The sequence below is a fragment of the Chinchilla lanigera genome, unplaced genomic scaffold, assembly GCF_000276665.1.
Source record: "Chinchilla lanigera isolate Chin_1 unplaced genomic scaffold, ChiLan1.0 scaffold00019, whole genome shotgun sequence".
NCBI lineage: Eukaryota > Metazoa > Chordata > Mammalia > Rodentia > Chinchillidae > Chinchilla > Chinchilla lanigera.
Genome location: NW_004955420.1, coordinates 25,116,115 through 25,132,880, shown reverse-complemented (window position 1 = coordinate 25,132,880; position 16,766 = coordinate 25,116,115). Strand labels below are relative to the sequence as shown.

Genomic DNA, 16,766 nt, shown 5'->3' with positions numbered 1-16,766 from the left:
GACATCAAATAAGGTGTTTTGTAAAAAAGAAAAAGACAGAATAACATCAAATTTTAAGTAAATTGAAAACATGACAGAAAGGAAGGTTAAGTCTCCCAAAAAGCAGAACAAAAGGCAGCAAGAAAAATGGGAGATTAAAAAATAAAATTAAAAGGTGAAAGAAAGTCTACATCTTATAATAGAAATTCTGGGAAATGAAGGGAAAGAATATTGAGAAGAAAGTACCATAGAGGGGCTGGGGATTTAGCTCAGTGGCACAGTGCCTGTCTAGCAAGTACAAGGTCATGAGTTCAATTCCCAGTACCGGAAAAAAAACAAAACAAACAAACAAACAAACAAGCCAAGTGTGTGTGGTGCATGCCTGTAATACCAGCACTCTAGGAGGCTGAGACAGGAGGATCGAAGTTCAACCCCAGCTTGGGTAACCCAGCAATTTTTTTTTTTTTTGAGACAGACCCTGTAGCACTATGGTAGTTCAGACAGGCTTGCAACTCACTGTTGTAGCCCAGGCTAGCCTTGAACTCACGTGACCCTTCTGCCTCAACTTCCTGAGTGCTGGGATTACAGGTATATGTGACCACGCCCAGCTACATTTTAGAAATTTTGTGAGACTCTGTCTCAAAATTTAAAAGGAGGAAGAGGTTCTAGCTCAGTGAAGGATACAGGGTTTAATCCCCAATACCACAAAAAAGATAAAAACAAGTAAGAAAACTCAGAAGTAGAGCAAACAGTCAGAGCTGGAGCATCCACCACAACAAATGACTCACAATGACCACAGTAAACTAGAAAATGACACAGTGATCTCTTGAACTTTTTTTTTTTTTTTGTCTTTTTGAGACACGGTGTCAAAAAGTATGCAGTATAAAAAATTATAGGTAAAATTATACACACCTAACCATTTTATACGTTTTTACTTTTTTCCTAACCATTTTATAGTATGCAGTACAGGCTGGCCTTCAGCTCACTTTGTAGCTCAGGCCGGTCTCGAACTCGCAAGAATCCTCCTGCCTCAGCTTCCCAAGTGCTGGGATTACAGGTATGATTATAGGCCACCACGCCTGGCTTAAACTCTTGGTTGGTACTAGTAATGAACTCCAGGGCTCATGTATACTAAGTACATGATTTACCACTAAGTACATCCTCAGCTCCAATATCTTGAACATTCTGAAGAAAACTTTATCTGATCCCTTTTTTTTAAATTCAAGTTTCTTTTTCTCCCCTTTTCTTTTCTTTTGTCTTTTTTTAAGACAGGGTCTCGTTATGCAGTTCAGGCTGGCCTTGAGCTCACTTTGTAGCCCAGGCTGGTCTCGCACTCGCAACAATCCTCCTGCCTCAGCCTCCCAAGTGCTGGCATTACAGGTGCATGCCATCACACCCGGCTTCTGAAGAAAACTTTAATTCCAAATAATAATTATGAATTTGACCAACAAGGAGGAATAAAGGCACTTTTCAGATTTGTAAGGTCTCAAAATTTTATCTACCAGATGAAAATGCTAAAGATAAAGATTATGGAGGTTTTCCAATTCAAAACCCTACATTCTGTGCCACACATCTCACACTGTTAACAGTGTGCAGTACATCACACGAGATACTTTTAAAAGGCTTAATTTCTTTTTTTGACACAGGGTCTCACTATGTAGTTCAGGCTGGCCTCAAGCCCCTGTCTCAGCCTCCTGAGTGCTGGGATTACAGGTGTGCAAAACCGTATCTGGCTAAAGGGCTTAATTTCTGAGTGACAGAAAAGCTCTAAGGAAAGTCATATAAATGAATTATCTAGCATATGTTAAAAATGCATACATGTACATAAGCTCAACCACTCGTTACCCAATAGAGATAATACCTTAAAGCTTTGCTCTTGTATAATTATCTAAGATGTGGCTATCTATCTATCTATCCATCTATCTATTTATTTATTTATTTATTGTCTTTTTGAGACAGGATCTCACTATGTGGTCTTAAATTCACTTTGTAGCCCAGGCTGGCCTCAAACTCTCAGTGATTCTCCAGCCTCCGCCTCCCAAGTGGTGGGATTACAGCCATGTACCATCACGCCCAGCAAGAGGTGGTTATTTAAACTACATCTACAAAAAAACCTGAAATGTTGAAGTTGGTCATAATACTTGTTACTGAATCAAGTTGTCTTTCAACAAAATTGTCCCTGAAGAAAAGCACACTCACTTGGAAACTATATTTTTAGTTATTAGTATAATTAATAAAGAAGTAGATGCTTTGAATGTAGACTGCTAAAAGAAAGATGAAGCTATTAACAGAAATAAACATTGTAATATGAAGAACCAGATTGTGAAAAAGGTGTTGAGCTTGAGTCTGAAGATCAAAAACAGAACAGAACCAAAGAAAGCTAAAAATACCCATGTGAAATTAGGTTGCAAGCAAGAGATCCACCAGTTGGGAAAGTCTTCCAAAAACATGATACTGTGGCATCACAGGAGACTGCCACAAGAGAAAGAACAGAGAAAAAGCAGGTTTATTTGAAAGCAAATAAAACTGAAAGGTAGGGACCAGGGATATAGCTCAGCGGCATAAGTGCCTGCCTGGCAAGCACAAGGTGTTGAGTTCGATTCCTGGTACCAAAAAAAAAAGGGGGGGGGGACACTGAAAGGTAGAAAGGAAAATATTGTTGATTCATATTGGACAGCGGTGGCAAACGTAGGGCATGCGTGCTGCAGGGGGCTGTTTGTTATCACTGAAACTTCTAAAAAGTTTATTATCACTGATATAGTATGTTTCTTATTTCTTAAATACCTGAAAAGTCACCTCATACTATTAGGTAGTTATATGGCCTAATTTGGAATGTTTTCTTCTAGTAATCTCAAAAGAATTCATTGGAAGCCCATTGATAAACCAAGGTAGCACTTTTTAAAAGATATCACAGCCAGGGATGGTGGTGCATGCCCGTAATCCCAGCACGTAGGAGGCTAAGGCAAAAAGATCACCAGGAGTTCAAGGCCAGCCAGGGCTACCTAATGAGTTCAAGGCCAAGTTTAAAATAAATTATTAACTAGGTATGGCAGTGCACATCTGTCATCTCAGCACTCGGGAGGGTGAGGCAGGAGGATTGCTGAGAGTTCGAGGCCAGCCTGAACTACATAATGAGACCCTGTCTCAAACAACAACAACAACAAAAAACCCACAACAATTTGTAAGAAATCTTTTTCTACAAACTGGGCATACAGCTCAGTAGTATAGTACTTGCTTAACATGTGCAAGATTCTAGGTTCAACAGCAAAAAACAAACTTATTCTGGGAAGGGGAAAAAAATTAACACTGATTTAGACTGTTCCTAAGGTAAATAGTACTTATAAGAACACAGTAATTTATGAGAGTAAGGTAAGTTTTTGACCTTTTATCCTAAGATTAATTATTATTCTGTAACAACAGATTTTTAAAAACTAAAATTAGGTTATTTAGTTTTTCCTTGTTGGCATGTACAGAGCAACCCTTATATGTGCCACCCAAATCTTTTCATAAAGCATCTTCTTAAAGGACAGCACTACTGAGAATGAGAAAGAAAAAAAGACTTGTGAGCAAAATGTCACTTTCATAGCTGGATGAACACACTGAGGCTGAGGCAGAAGGATTTTTAAGTTTCAAGCCAGCCTGCAAAATTCAGTGAGACACTGTTCTCAAAAAATAAAATGGCTGGGGATGCAGCTAGTGGAAGAGTGCCTGCCTAGCACAGTGAAGCCCTGGGCTTTGATTCTAAGAAAGAATGAATGAAAGAATTTCTTTATAAACTGGTATAATTTTTGTAACTTTTTTTAAAAAGCAAAAGGTGAATAATGCTGCCAATTTTACTTAAAAATAAGAAAATACATGTTTATAAGTTATCTCTGGAAGGCTACACAAGAAACTGGTTTACTGATTGCCTCCAAGAACAGGGGTGGAAGGGGAAACATCAGTTTGTCTTTTGAATTTTGTATCATGTGCAGGACCGGCCTAATTTAAAAACAAGTGGGGAGGAGGAGGAGAAGGAACAAGGGAGTGCAGGGGTAAGGAGGAGAAGATAACGTGCTAAGAAGCGCTAGGCATAGTAACAAAATAACCTGTGCACTAACCATATTCTTGGGCAAGACCTGGCTACTCACAAGGCAAGTTTTAATGGTGCTATTCAATAACTGCCACACCTAAAAAGCACTCCTTGCAAACTGTCATTCAGTTTAAACTTGTTCTTTCTACTCTCTTCTTCTCTAGCCTTACTCATCTTGACTACAATTCAAAGACCATCCTCTGGCAATGCTGAGTTTTACTCCATACACGTCTGGTGGACTTAGGCTCAGTATTGAAGCATGCAAGTTAGCAGGTGACACAGTCGTTGCTTTCAAGTTCTCCCTAGTCCAGCAGCAAGTATGTGTTCATGAAAAGGAAAGGGAAAAATGAAAAAGGGGGTAAAAGCACTTTTGTGAACAGTTAATTGCTGATGAATAACGAAGGCCATAATTGTCTCTCCAATTTCAGATTTCTGTTTTCTAGGCAAATTAAATCTACATCTAAGATTTTTCCTTATACTTTTCAAATTTAACTACTTCCTGTACAGTAACTGTTAAAATTTTGAAATCACCCTCTCCAAGTGACTTCCCTAAAATTGCATGTTGCACTAGTCCCTCCAAACCCAGAGTTAAGAGTAGCCCTCCTAAAGTCCAAATCATCCAGAAAGCACTTTTTTGGACCACAGTTCATTCCTCTCCCATCCCACACATATATAAGTTTCTGTTAGAGAATCTGCTTGTATTTATGGGCCCTCATACCAGAGAAGCCAACACTCTTCCACGGATCTCAGAAGTTACTAAAATCTCTTATGTTCAATTAGGAATCACAAGCTGAAAATCACTGCAGCATTGAGGAAAAAAAAGATACTTCAAGAAAACATTAGAATGGATTCTGGGACAGAATGAATGCAAACTTTTTCCAGTGTTTAAATCAGAAGCACATTAAAAGAAATGTGAAAAGTACCAAAGAGAAAACAATTGCATAAGGTGCCTGCTGAGAACAAAGAAACAATTACTGCTTAGGTCAGAAAAGGGAGTATAAGAATACAGGATTTTTTTTTATTTTTTATTTTTATTTTTTTTTTATTTTTCTCCGGTGCCGGGAACCGAACTCACGACCTTGCGCTTGCCAGGCAGGCGCTTTTTGCCGCTGAGCTAAATCCCCAGCCCCAGAATACAGGATTTAAATCAAAAGGCCTGAGTCAATTTTCAGCACTGTCACTCAAAAACTAAGTCATAACCTCATGAGCCCGTTCATTTCCCTTTTACAGCTGCTTAAAAAAAAAAAACCAAAAACCAAACAAACAAAAACCCTCACAGGACTGAAACAATTACATGACAATCATGTAAGTATTTTCTGAATACCTATCAAATACAAGATACACACTATGGATTCAGAAATAGTGTAGTACTATGGAAAAAGATTTTCATCTTTTTATTCAAACATTTATGAACTACCAAACTACTTTCCCAGGCTTTTCACATCTAGGAAGAAGATCACTAAGACTTGAGTGGCCAAGGCAGACATCATCTACCAGTCTCTGTTCAGTGTGCCACTGTGAAATGTTATTTGCTACAACTGGAAAAGATCTTACCGGAGCATATACAAAGGCAACACAAGCACTGTCTTAGAAAAAAGGGCATGATTTTGCTGGGGGAAAAGCTGAACCTTAAATGAGAAGAGATAATTAAAACCGTTTTTAGGAATGAATAAAAGAGGGTAGGGGAAAGGTAGGTATAGTAGGGAAACAGAATAACCAATTCCTGGACTACAATGGCTTAAAGTGAGAGCAGAGAAATAAATGGGGATCAGACTATGCCATGGCATGCAAGCCATGTTAAGAAAAATGAAATTAGTTTTTAAAAGTATAATGGAAACCCATGGAAAAAATATTAAAAGGGTGCTGCCATAAACAGAGTTGTACCCAGAACACTACTCTGTATACTGAATGCAATACAGATTATAGAAGACACCCAGTAGTCATCCACTATCATTAAGAAGTTTACTATTATAACCATTACTACCCAGATACTACAATATAAAAATAACTTTAACTACAAAGATTAAGGATGTCCCTGCCCTTGAAGATATCAGTTTAGAGGAAACAAAACATCTAAGTAAATAATTTTTGTAATATGTTAAGATTACAACATTGTTTAAAAATTGAAAAAAGGACAGTACAAAGCATCACAAAGAATAAACTGCAAACATCAACTTAAGTTAAAGAATATTAAGGAAAAATATATTCTAAGCATGAAGAAGGGCAAATTCAAAGACATGGAGAAGTGAATACATATAACAAACTGTGTGATTCCTGTGCTGAATATGTAAGAGAAATTAATGGGCAAGAATTTAGGGCAGACACAGAAATAGCTTCCATTCTAGAGAGGCTTCATTCTTTGAACAACGGGGATCTTGGCGATGCTAGTAGAGATTTCTATCAATCGTATCTGTGTCTTTACAACTTAATGCTGTAACATCATGAAGGATAATATGAAGGGAGAAAAAAAACAGAGGCAAGAAAGACAACATATGGGATGTTGTTAGGAGTCTAGACAAGGGAGGACAAGAGGCAGAAAGACTGGAGCCTGCATGGCAGGGACGGGGCTGCTGGAGGGCAAGCAGTTCCTCAGCAAGCAGGACAGGCTCTTCCACAAGTGCCAGGGGCCTGCAGCATGTGCATCATTGTAAAATATAGGATGGTCAAACTAAATCCATCCCAAGGAAGGACTCTGTGGAGGCTGTTGATAGCTACAGATGGGCAAAAGATCAGCACTGCGGTGAGCTCCAAAGATGAATTAAGTTTCAGATGGTTTATCCAAACTCATTGAGAACTAAAATGGACGGGCTGAAGACAGACAAAAAGAGTGAGAAGAGCAAAACAGCACAGTAAAGAGTACTGGATTCTCTTTTACCAATTAACCAGTCAACTGCTATTTTTCCTTTGGTCTTTACTTCTGGCTACAAAGCTAGGTTTTTGGCCCCCTCCCCCTATTGGTGACTATTTTCATGTGAGATTAGGGTCATTTTGGAGAGAAAAAGGTTGCAGTGTCACAGGGTACTTGTGGTTAAGAAACTACATTTGTGCTGCATGGTTGTCTATTTCTGGATTACAGTTTTCAAAGGTCTCTGCAGTCACTTTTCTGAAGAGCAATGTGTCATTAAATGTCTGTTTCCTAGCAAAATAAAAAGGAGAAGAAAAAAAAAACGACAAGAGCCTGAGCTAAAAGTGGCAAAGAGTTGATATGACCTATTGACACATAGGACAGAAGAAATCTCAGTTGCTCCAAAATACATCCTTTCATGAGAAAGAACAGAGCCAGGTGAGGTAGCACATGCCTATAATCCCAGCATTATGAAGGCTGAGGCAGGATGATGACGACCATGCGTCTGAGGTCAGCTAGCCTACACAGTGAGTTCAGGCCATCCTGAACTACATAACAAGACCCTGTCTCAAAAACAAACAAAAAGGAAGAATAGTAAGTAAAGAGTCCAGAAGATTCAGAAGAGGATGTGGTCTCAGATTAATAGAAAGAAAGAGAAATGTAGAGTGGTCAAGTACTTTGTATGTGCAGAGACATGTAACACACATTTTAATACAGTCTGCTCACAGCTCCTAGAAGGAATAATTCCCCTGGTACCCAGTTATTGGTTTTAAAATACCATTTCCTACGACAAGGAACCAGAACTGAAATGGCTAATTCCAGGCTGAGAAGGACAAATACAAGTTGGGTCTGGAATAGAACACTGTACCAAAAGTTTAAAAACTAATGGAGCTGGAAAACTAGTGGTATAGCTCACACTGGTAAGTCTTAGCACTCCTGAGAAGCTTAGGCAGGAAGGTCATGAATCTAAGCTCAGCCTGGGCAATTCAGCAATTTAGTAAGATCCTGATCCTGTCTCAAAATTAAAAATAAAAAAGCTAAGGAATGTACCTCAAGTTTGATAGCCCTGGCTTCATGGTTGGGGTGGGGGGCGGTGTCAGTCAAAATGATGCAAAAGCCATCTTGAACAAGTTCCCATCAATATGGGGCAGTTCACGTATCAAATAATAAAACTGGTGGATCATTATTTATTGAATAAAGCATGAATCTAACAATCTAAACTATTATGGTAGTGCACACCTAAAATCCCAGAACTCATGAGGCTGAAGCAGAAGGCTCACCACAAGTTCGAGGCCAGCCTGGACTGTAACATGAGCTCAAGGCCAGCCTAAACTACACAGTGACATCCTGACTCCAAAAACTAAAACAGAATTTAAAATTTAAAATATTGAGAAGAAAAACATGTATCTTCCACTACAGTTACAAATAAGACTAGATTATACCACCTATATCTACACTAGAAAAGTCTCTTAAATTTCTGACATGTTATCATGGTCCTGAGGAAGGAACATTTCATAACTATCTTTTGTAGCCTAGAGATTCTTTCTGTAAATGTAAATTACTCTCTCACTTCTCAAATTGTTTCACATCCAAATCACTTAAAGTAACTTTTCCCAAACATAAATCAAGACTTTAAACAACAATACTTCATGGGCAACAGAAACATGATTGTTGTGCGTTTTTAGGGAAACACAGAATTAATCCAAAAGAGTGAAGGGAAAAGAACTTTGTTCAAAGACAGTGTTTAAGGTGGCCAGACTGTATTTCATCATTCAGACCAGGTGTTGGCAAACTTCTTCTATAAAGGACAAGGTAATACATATTACCAAATGAGACACTAAAAAAATTTAATGCAGTATTATCCAAAACAGCACGCTTTGAGAGCAATTCTAATTGTTTTTAAAAAGAAGGGCAAGTAATATTGATCTTCATGGGCATTAAATAATCTCTTAACTCTACTAAAGACTGAAATTTATAATAGAAAACAAGACGTTTAACTTTTTTTTTTTTTTTTTTTGAGACAAGGTCTCACTATGTAGTCCAGGCTGGCCTTGAACTCAGAGATCCTCCTACCTCAGCCTCCAGAGATCTGGGATTACAGTCATGGGCCACCACACTCAGCTAAGAAATGTAACTTGGTACACAGCAGATTTTACATATAGTTTAATGGTGGAGCGAAATTTCAAGCATTAAACTTTTCAATTTTGGTAACTATTTTATTTAAACTTTCTGTAGAGAGTTTAATGCTTAGTTTTCTTTTGCCTTTTTGATTTTTTTTTTTTTTTGGTCCTTTTGAGGCAGGGTTTCGCTATGCAGTTCAGGCTGGCCTTGAGCTCACTCTGTAGCCCAGGCTGGTCTTGAACTCACAATGATCCTCCTGCCTCAGCCTCCCAAGTGCTGGGATTACAGGTGTGAGCCACCACACGTGGCAATGCGTAGTTTTCTAGGCAAATACTCTATTTTAAAAATAGGATAATGTCTAGATAAAGAAGAAAGAAGAGTAAGAACCGTCTTTAAGAAGAGCTCAACTTCTCAAGCATAGGAAATGTTATCCCTAAGCCATCTAAATCCAGGTACAAATGAAACTATCCAGAATTATTAGGAGAGATGCACATCTGTAATCTTAAGTGTTTATAAGAGAGGCTCTGGAATCACTAACCACTACAATCTCTTGGTGTTTAACAACATTTGAAACTGCCAAGTTCATGGGAACCTTACCTCCTCCTCTTCACATGATCCAAATGAATGAAGATTTTCCAGTCAAGTTATAATTAGTCATTACATGTAACCAGTTGTTTTGCCTTGTGAAATCTAGGCTGTGTTTTCAGCAGAGGGGATAATGTACAACAATGCCTTTTCAGACAGAAATATATGCACAAATCCCTGCCAAAAATGTAGCCTAGTAAATGTGCACATGACAATGAACACATGCTCATAAGCAATAATGTGCTAGGTGAAGTTTCTGGTTGAGTTCTACTTTAGTAGTCATTTAAGTGTATAAAGCCTCATGGTGTCAAGGCAGAGGTCCTGTGTATATAGGTATAGAAAAAGTAGCTCACTTAATCCTTTCTCGCCAGAAGTAGGGAATTTCCCGGAACGACATCCATTGTCGGCAATGGACGCACCAAAATAACGCCGGCGCCAGTGAGTTAACCACCTCTGTCCTCTTTTCACCTATTATATTTTTCATGCATCATCCAACTTCCCAACCATCTTCCTGTTTCTTCATAGAATGCACGCTAGGTTCTTGTTTTTCTTCAGCACGAAGTTGGAAATGGAGTTGAGAAAAGGAGACACATGGTCAGCTGGTGATGTTAACAAGCTCCTTGCTGCCCTGAGAAGCTAGATGGAAATGGTTCAAGTTACAAGGGGGATCATCATCAGATCTGGGAGGACAAAGAGTAATTCATGAAGCTTCATTCCCTTCCCTCCCACCCTCTTTCATTTACTGATGATCCCTACAGTCTGCCTTCACAGCAAAACCAAGATTAAGGAATTTGAAGCAACCCCTTTCAGTTTTCCACTTTGTCCATTGTTGAAAAGGCACGTGAAACACATGTCCAAAAATGTTACAGTGTCCCCAGAAGGTCAGGGAGACTTGGAGTGGCTAACATAACCACTACCTTAGATCAATGTTTTTTAGTATGATCTTGGAATTAAACATCAGCAACGAACACTGTGCTTGGTAACAGGTGCTTAATCAATGTTTGTTGAGTAAGATACTTTCTTTTCAGCCACTGCCTACTTGAACACATAGGTGGAAGTCAGACAGAAGTAGTTAACTCTTTCGATGCCGGGGTAGTATTGATATATACATCACATTAGGTCAATGTATTTCTTTAAATGTGTTCAAATTATGGATTCCTATTTCAGATTTCTGGTTAAATGCTATCTAAATTATCTTTCAAAAAAGAAAAAAAAAAGGACAACCATAGTCAAGAGTTTAGAAATCATAGCCACAGTAAATGTTAACTAGAATATAAAAGAATAAAGAGCCCCCGCTCCAATGTGAAACATAACATCACAGTTCACAGGCAAGTAAAGACATTTCTCAGTAATGCAATTCCAGAGCAAACTACAGTTTAAAGAAGGAGGATTTTATTTAATGGCCCCCTTGATGCTAAGAGTTAAGATAAATCCAAAATATGTAAGATAAGAAAGATATTTTAAGCATACATAAAATTTTAAACTTCAAGTCAAGAGGATCATGAACCTACATACCACTGTAAAACTGTTTGATCTTTCAGACAGAAGTGAGGATAAGAAGGGGAAGAAATAACTTTGTAGGACTCATACATGTCCAGTGTGTGAGTTTAAATTACTCCAGTTACATCTAATTGGGTTATATATATTCTACAGAATAATTCATCCCATCTCAATGGTAGAAACAAACTATTACACATTTTACGAAAAGGCAGGTTTATGATATCTTAGCAATATAAAAAGTCATCAACCAGAGGTAGGCAAACTACTGTGTCTACAATCTCATTCATTCTCCTTATAAAACTATGGCTGCAGAGTTTTTTTTCTGTGGCTACTTTTGTACTTGTCTCCATCTCTACCTTTGTTACTGAGCTACAGTCCTAAGTGCAGTCTCCAGCAGCAGCTTCCAAACACAAGAGGGGACTTCTTTTAGGGACTCCTGTGCTAGCATAAAATAGGCTTTAAATAAGTGACCACCCCAGCATCTCTTCCAATTAACTGCAATTCTGATTCTTGGAATTCACACACTGTATCACAAGCAAATTTGCTATGAACGCTTCCTTTTATATTTATAAAAAGTCAGATTTAATTAATACTTAATGAAGTTTATGCTGAATTTTAAGTGATGAAAGATAACATGAGTAAGAGCGCAAATCAATAAACAAAAGCTGAAACCACACCATACTTAAGGAAGGGTCTCAACACAGCAAATAGGAAGCACAATACAACCAGACTACTCATTTTGTTCAGTGTACGACCAGGTCCACTGGATCAAATCACAGGATCTAATATGGTAAGTTTTGTAGTTGCATCTTGCACCAAATAAATCTGGACTGCTTGTTTATTTAGTTACTTGACCTCTGGCAGAAGAAAGAAGGAACAGAAAAATAGAAGATAGGAAGTGACCTGATCCTACAGGGTCCTCAAGACCTAGATTTCAGGTCCAGTATTTACAACCAAAATGTTACCATGTCTCTCATAAACTCACCTTGCTAAACACTCTTGTATTTATTCAAGACCCAGGCTGGGTTTTCTGTGAAACAAATCTTGTATATCTTGCTACATTTTTTAAACAAAAAATGTACTTATATATTGAGCATAAGGGTTCTAGACCTTTCTATTTTTTCTTTAGATAACACTTTTTTGTCTGAAGAAATAAGGACTTAAAAGTGGGCCTATCTGAGAGAGAATAATGAAACAGAATACTAACTAGCTCCATAAAGTTGTCTTTATAGAATAGAAATTAATGTTCAATCACTTTTGATGAGAAGTTACTATATTACTTTGATTTTTCTGATTAATTCCAATATTAATTTTATATTAATCCAATAAACTGATTTCCAATTAACTTACACATTAAATTTTTCCCTCATTACAAAGAGAATCATTTTTTATCGAAAAGATATTTATTTTTCTTGTGAGGTCTGAATGACTAAAGTTACTATTGTAATATATTTTCTTTGAACGAAGGAAAAGGAAACATCTGTATAATGGTTTGACTGGTCCATGACTTTTGTCAAGACTTAAACAATATTTGAGACACATTTAACATTAGCTGAGAATAGTGAGAGCGTATTCCATTTTTCAGAAACACAGATGGTTAAAGTAGCTAATTTCACTTAGGTTTACAGAACCCTAAATCTGAGTAATTCAGGTTAAAGTGAAGAAAAAATGCTGTCTTACCTTTAAGTCTTTCCAACTGTCCAGTAGCTTGGTGGCCAAATCACTTATATCCACTGTTTTATCCGGCTGCTCTTGGCTCCTCTCACTCTCCACATCAGACACACCCTCCTCTTCATCTTGGGATGGTGTTTCCTCAGCAATGGGTTCTTCCAGCTTGGTGCTGCTGCTCTCTTTGGGCTCGATCTCAGTGTCAGCTTCAGGTTCCAATGCGGGTAGTTTACTGGCCTCCACAGTGTTTTCACCTTCAACTTTGGATTCAGGCAGCTGTTCAGGGAATGGCTGTTGTGACTGCATCTCTTCCTCTTCCTCTACAGTGACATTTTCTAACTGATCAAGGTCCTCTTTGCCATCTTTGCCCTCCAGCTCACTGGTTGCATCAGAGATTGCACTGTCCATGCTATTTTCACTTATAATTTTAAGTCTGCGAAACATGAGTTTCTTGGGAGTATCTGTGTCAGCTTCTGTGCTCAGCTTGGTAGAAGGATCAGGTGTATTGAGGGGTGTGTGTGCACGCGATGTATTCTCACTGGAATACCCATCTCCTTCACTCAACTGAGGGACAGCAGTCTTAGTCTGAGACCAGCGTTGAATAATTGGAAGTACTTTGCTTTCTTCCAACATATTTTTAGTAGGAATGGGTAAGTGTTCCAAAGTCTTTATAATCTGATTAAACAAAAAATTTTTTAAAAATCACATCACTTTATATAGTTGACCTTTCAAATCTATGGCTCACACTCATTATTTCTGTAGGAGTATTATTTTCTTTTTTCTTTTTTTTTTTTTTTCCAGTACCAGGAATCAAACTCACGACCTCACACTTGCCAGGCAGGCACTATGCCACTGAGCTAAATCCCCAGCCACAGGGGTATTATATTTTGGTACAGTCTTATTAAATCAAGATTTAAGCCTCTGTAAACACAGATGCATTTAAAGATCATATATTATTTTCCTTTAGAAAGGAAGGAAATTATTTTAGTAAGTCTGATTCATAAGAATAAAATGCAGATCAGGTAAATGACTATGGACAACATCAAACAGGATTGATTCATATTCTTTACCCAACAGTTCCCATATATAGCTTACTAAAAATATACATATATACTACTGAACTTCATTCTGAGTGTCATTTTCTATGAAGTTCCCCAAGTGGCTTAATAAAGGCTTAGAAAGCATATAAGAATGTGATGTATCTATTATTCAATCTATTATCTATCTATCTGTCTGCCTGTCTGTATGCCTGCCTGCCTTCCTACCTACCTATCTATTTGACAGGGTCTCCCTATATATACAGGCTGGCCTGGAACTAATGGCAATCCTCCTACCTCAACCTCCTAGGTACTAGGATTATAGGCATATGCCACCATGCCTAACAAGTATGTGTTTAAATGATGTCTCACATGCAAAGGATGCAGACATTACCTCCTTAATCTGTGATAAGTAGCCACTTAGCAAGGAGAGACCTCTGCTTCATTGAAATACATTTCCCACTCTGAAATCCAGTAATTTCTTCCCAAATACTCCTCAGTATAGTTGTACAGAAACCCCAAAGCTTTCTCAACTTTTTTTTTTTTTGGCAGTACTGAGACTAAATGTAACTGCACTCTACCACTGAACTATATCCCCAGACTTTTTTATTTGAGAGAAGGTATCACTAAAATGCCCAGGTTGGACTTCAACTTGTAATCCTCCTGCATCGAATTTCAGGATGCTGAAATTAACAGGCATGCACCAACATGTCTTGCTGTTCTCCAACTTACTGCCAAATCTTCTAGGAGGATGAAGGAAAGAATAACTACTTTCTTGTCTAGCCCAATGTTTCATTTTAAAAAGTATTTTAAAACATTAAGTATTAAATAAATGACTTTGGGATTGTATCAGAAAGTATGATTTTTAAAAGGATGTATACATATATATATATATATATAGTTAGAAAATACTGTTCATGAGATGGTATATACACTGCAACTCCACTAAAAATACTGCCAATAAATCTTTACTGAGATTGATTAAAACATTTGCACCTCAAAATATTCTTACTCTTGTCATCCAGAATTCAGCTCCTCACCAATTTTTCAGAACCACAGATTTCAAGTTTAATATTATTTCACACCATTTAAAAATGATAGTCTTGCTGGGCATGGTGGCCTAAGCCTATAATCCCAGTACTTGAGGGCCCAAGGCAGGAGGCTTTCCATGAGTTTGAAGCTAGCCTGGGCTACATAATGAGTTCAAGCTAGCCTGAACTACACAGGAAGACCCTGTCTTAAAAAACAAACAAAAGATTATCTCAGCAACAAACTGGATTATTTTACTTAATTATGATAATGTAACCTACTCTTTTTTTTTTGTTTGTTTTTCTCCGGTACCAGGAACTGAACTCACGACCTTGCGCTTGCCAGGCAGGCGCTTTGCCGCTGAGCTAAATCCCCAGCCCCGTAACCTACTCTTATAGCTCTTAGCTATGTGGTCTATCTTAAGAAGGTACTAAGGGGGAAAACCATAGAGCAAGCTGCAAGCTCACTATTAACAAGATACACAGAAGGTTGTTTCCAGTTACAGAAATGATATTGGGATAATAAATTTGTTTATTATTAATGCTAGTGGTAAATATACTGTTAAATTCATAATCACTGATACTATCACACACCCTCAACCTAAGCAGTCAACGTAACAGTTTTAAGAAATAAGCAAGATGAATGGGAACTGACCTCTTCCTGAAGTTTCTGGTTAGTTTCTCGGCCATCACCAAGCTCTGCCATCCAGATCCATAACAAAGACAGCCCATGTCGTTCCAGAAAGGACTTCAGGCAGGACTGTGAATGTGTATTCTTTCATGGAGGAAGGGAGAGCAGATGCAGGGGTTGATGAGACAGAATGTTACAGAAGGACCACGGACAGGACCAAAGAGTTTAGCTATACATATCTGTAGGAAATCTTTAAACTCTATTTTCATTAACCCTAACTGAACTGTATAACAAATAAATGCTTTAAAATAATAGATCATAATCATTTCTGACATGTTAAAAATGTTTTTTTTTCTGTAATAAAACAGGACTTATTAACACAGAAAATTATAAAAACAGGTCATTTACAAGCAAGTTCAATTCTATGACTAAGGGAAAAATTACATCTACCTTTTACTGAAAAAGCTAAAGCCCTAAAAATTAGTCTTTCAATCATTTTTTTCCGTCCCTTTCAGATACTTATTCAAAAGGCTTCTTTCCTGTTAGATCAGTCCATTTTTGTTACCCAATTTCTTATGGCCTATTTAATAAAACACACGAGAGTGAATAAGACTGTTAAAATCCTTTGCTTTAAGATCATATAGTAAAAAAAAAAAAAGCTTTGGTATGTTAATAACTAGGGGCTGAGGTGGGTTATAACAAGCACCATGTTCTCTGTCCAGATAAAGACAGCAAAGAGTTCTAATATTGAACTCTTCAGCCATTTTTAAGACTGCAAGCTTTCAAATTCATATGAACTCATATCAGTTCAAAAAATAACATTAATTCTTCTAATCAGCTAGACTATCCCATCCCCAATTCAGAAATAAAAGGTAAGTTTATATTAAGGTGTTCACCTGAATAAGCTTGAGACATGTAAGTTTCTGCTCCAAAGTTTCAATTCGAACCATTAGCCGGGATAAACTGAGCACCTGGTTTTTATCAGAAAGACCCTCACCATTTTCCATCAGTGCTTCTAGCTCTCCATCTACCTGCCACAGCAAAGAAAAATATCTGATTATACAAAGGAAAGCTACCCACTGACTTAAGCATCAAACAATGAGTAGGGTGTGGGGGCACATGTCTGCACTTCCAGAACTTGGAAGGCTAAGGCAAGATGATCTTGAGTTTGAGACCAGCCTGGACTACATAGTAATTCAAGGCCAGCTTTAACTACACAGTGAGATCCTCTCTTGAAAAGGGAGAGGGAAGGTAAGAAATCTCAGTGGTGCTATAATATAGTGTCCATAATTTGGGATGGTCA

General features: G+C 37.8%; 1 protein-coding gene across 1 annotated transcript in view; it reads right to left on the bottom strand.

The window, feature by feature from the left end:
• Setd2 (SET domain containing 2) overlaps positions 1-16,766 on the bottom strand; it is a gene marked incomplete at its 5' end in the record, with an annotated part of 107,785 nt that overhangs the window by 45,530 nt on the left and 45,489 nt on the right. The window contains 3 exon segments of the mRNA XM_013513427.1: positions 12,780-13,442; positions 15,488-15,607; positions 16,360-16,494. Of these exon segments, the coding sequence (XP_013368881.1) occupies positions 12,780-13,442; positions 15,488-15,607; positions 16,360-16,494 (918 nt within the window).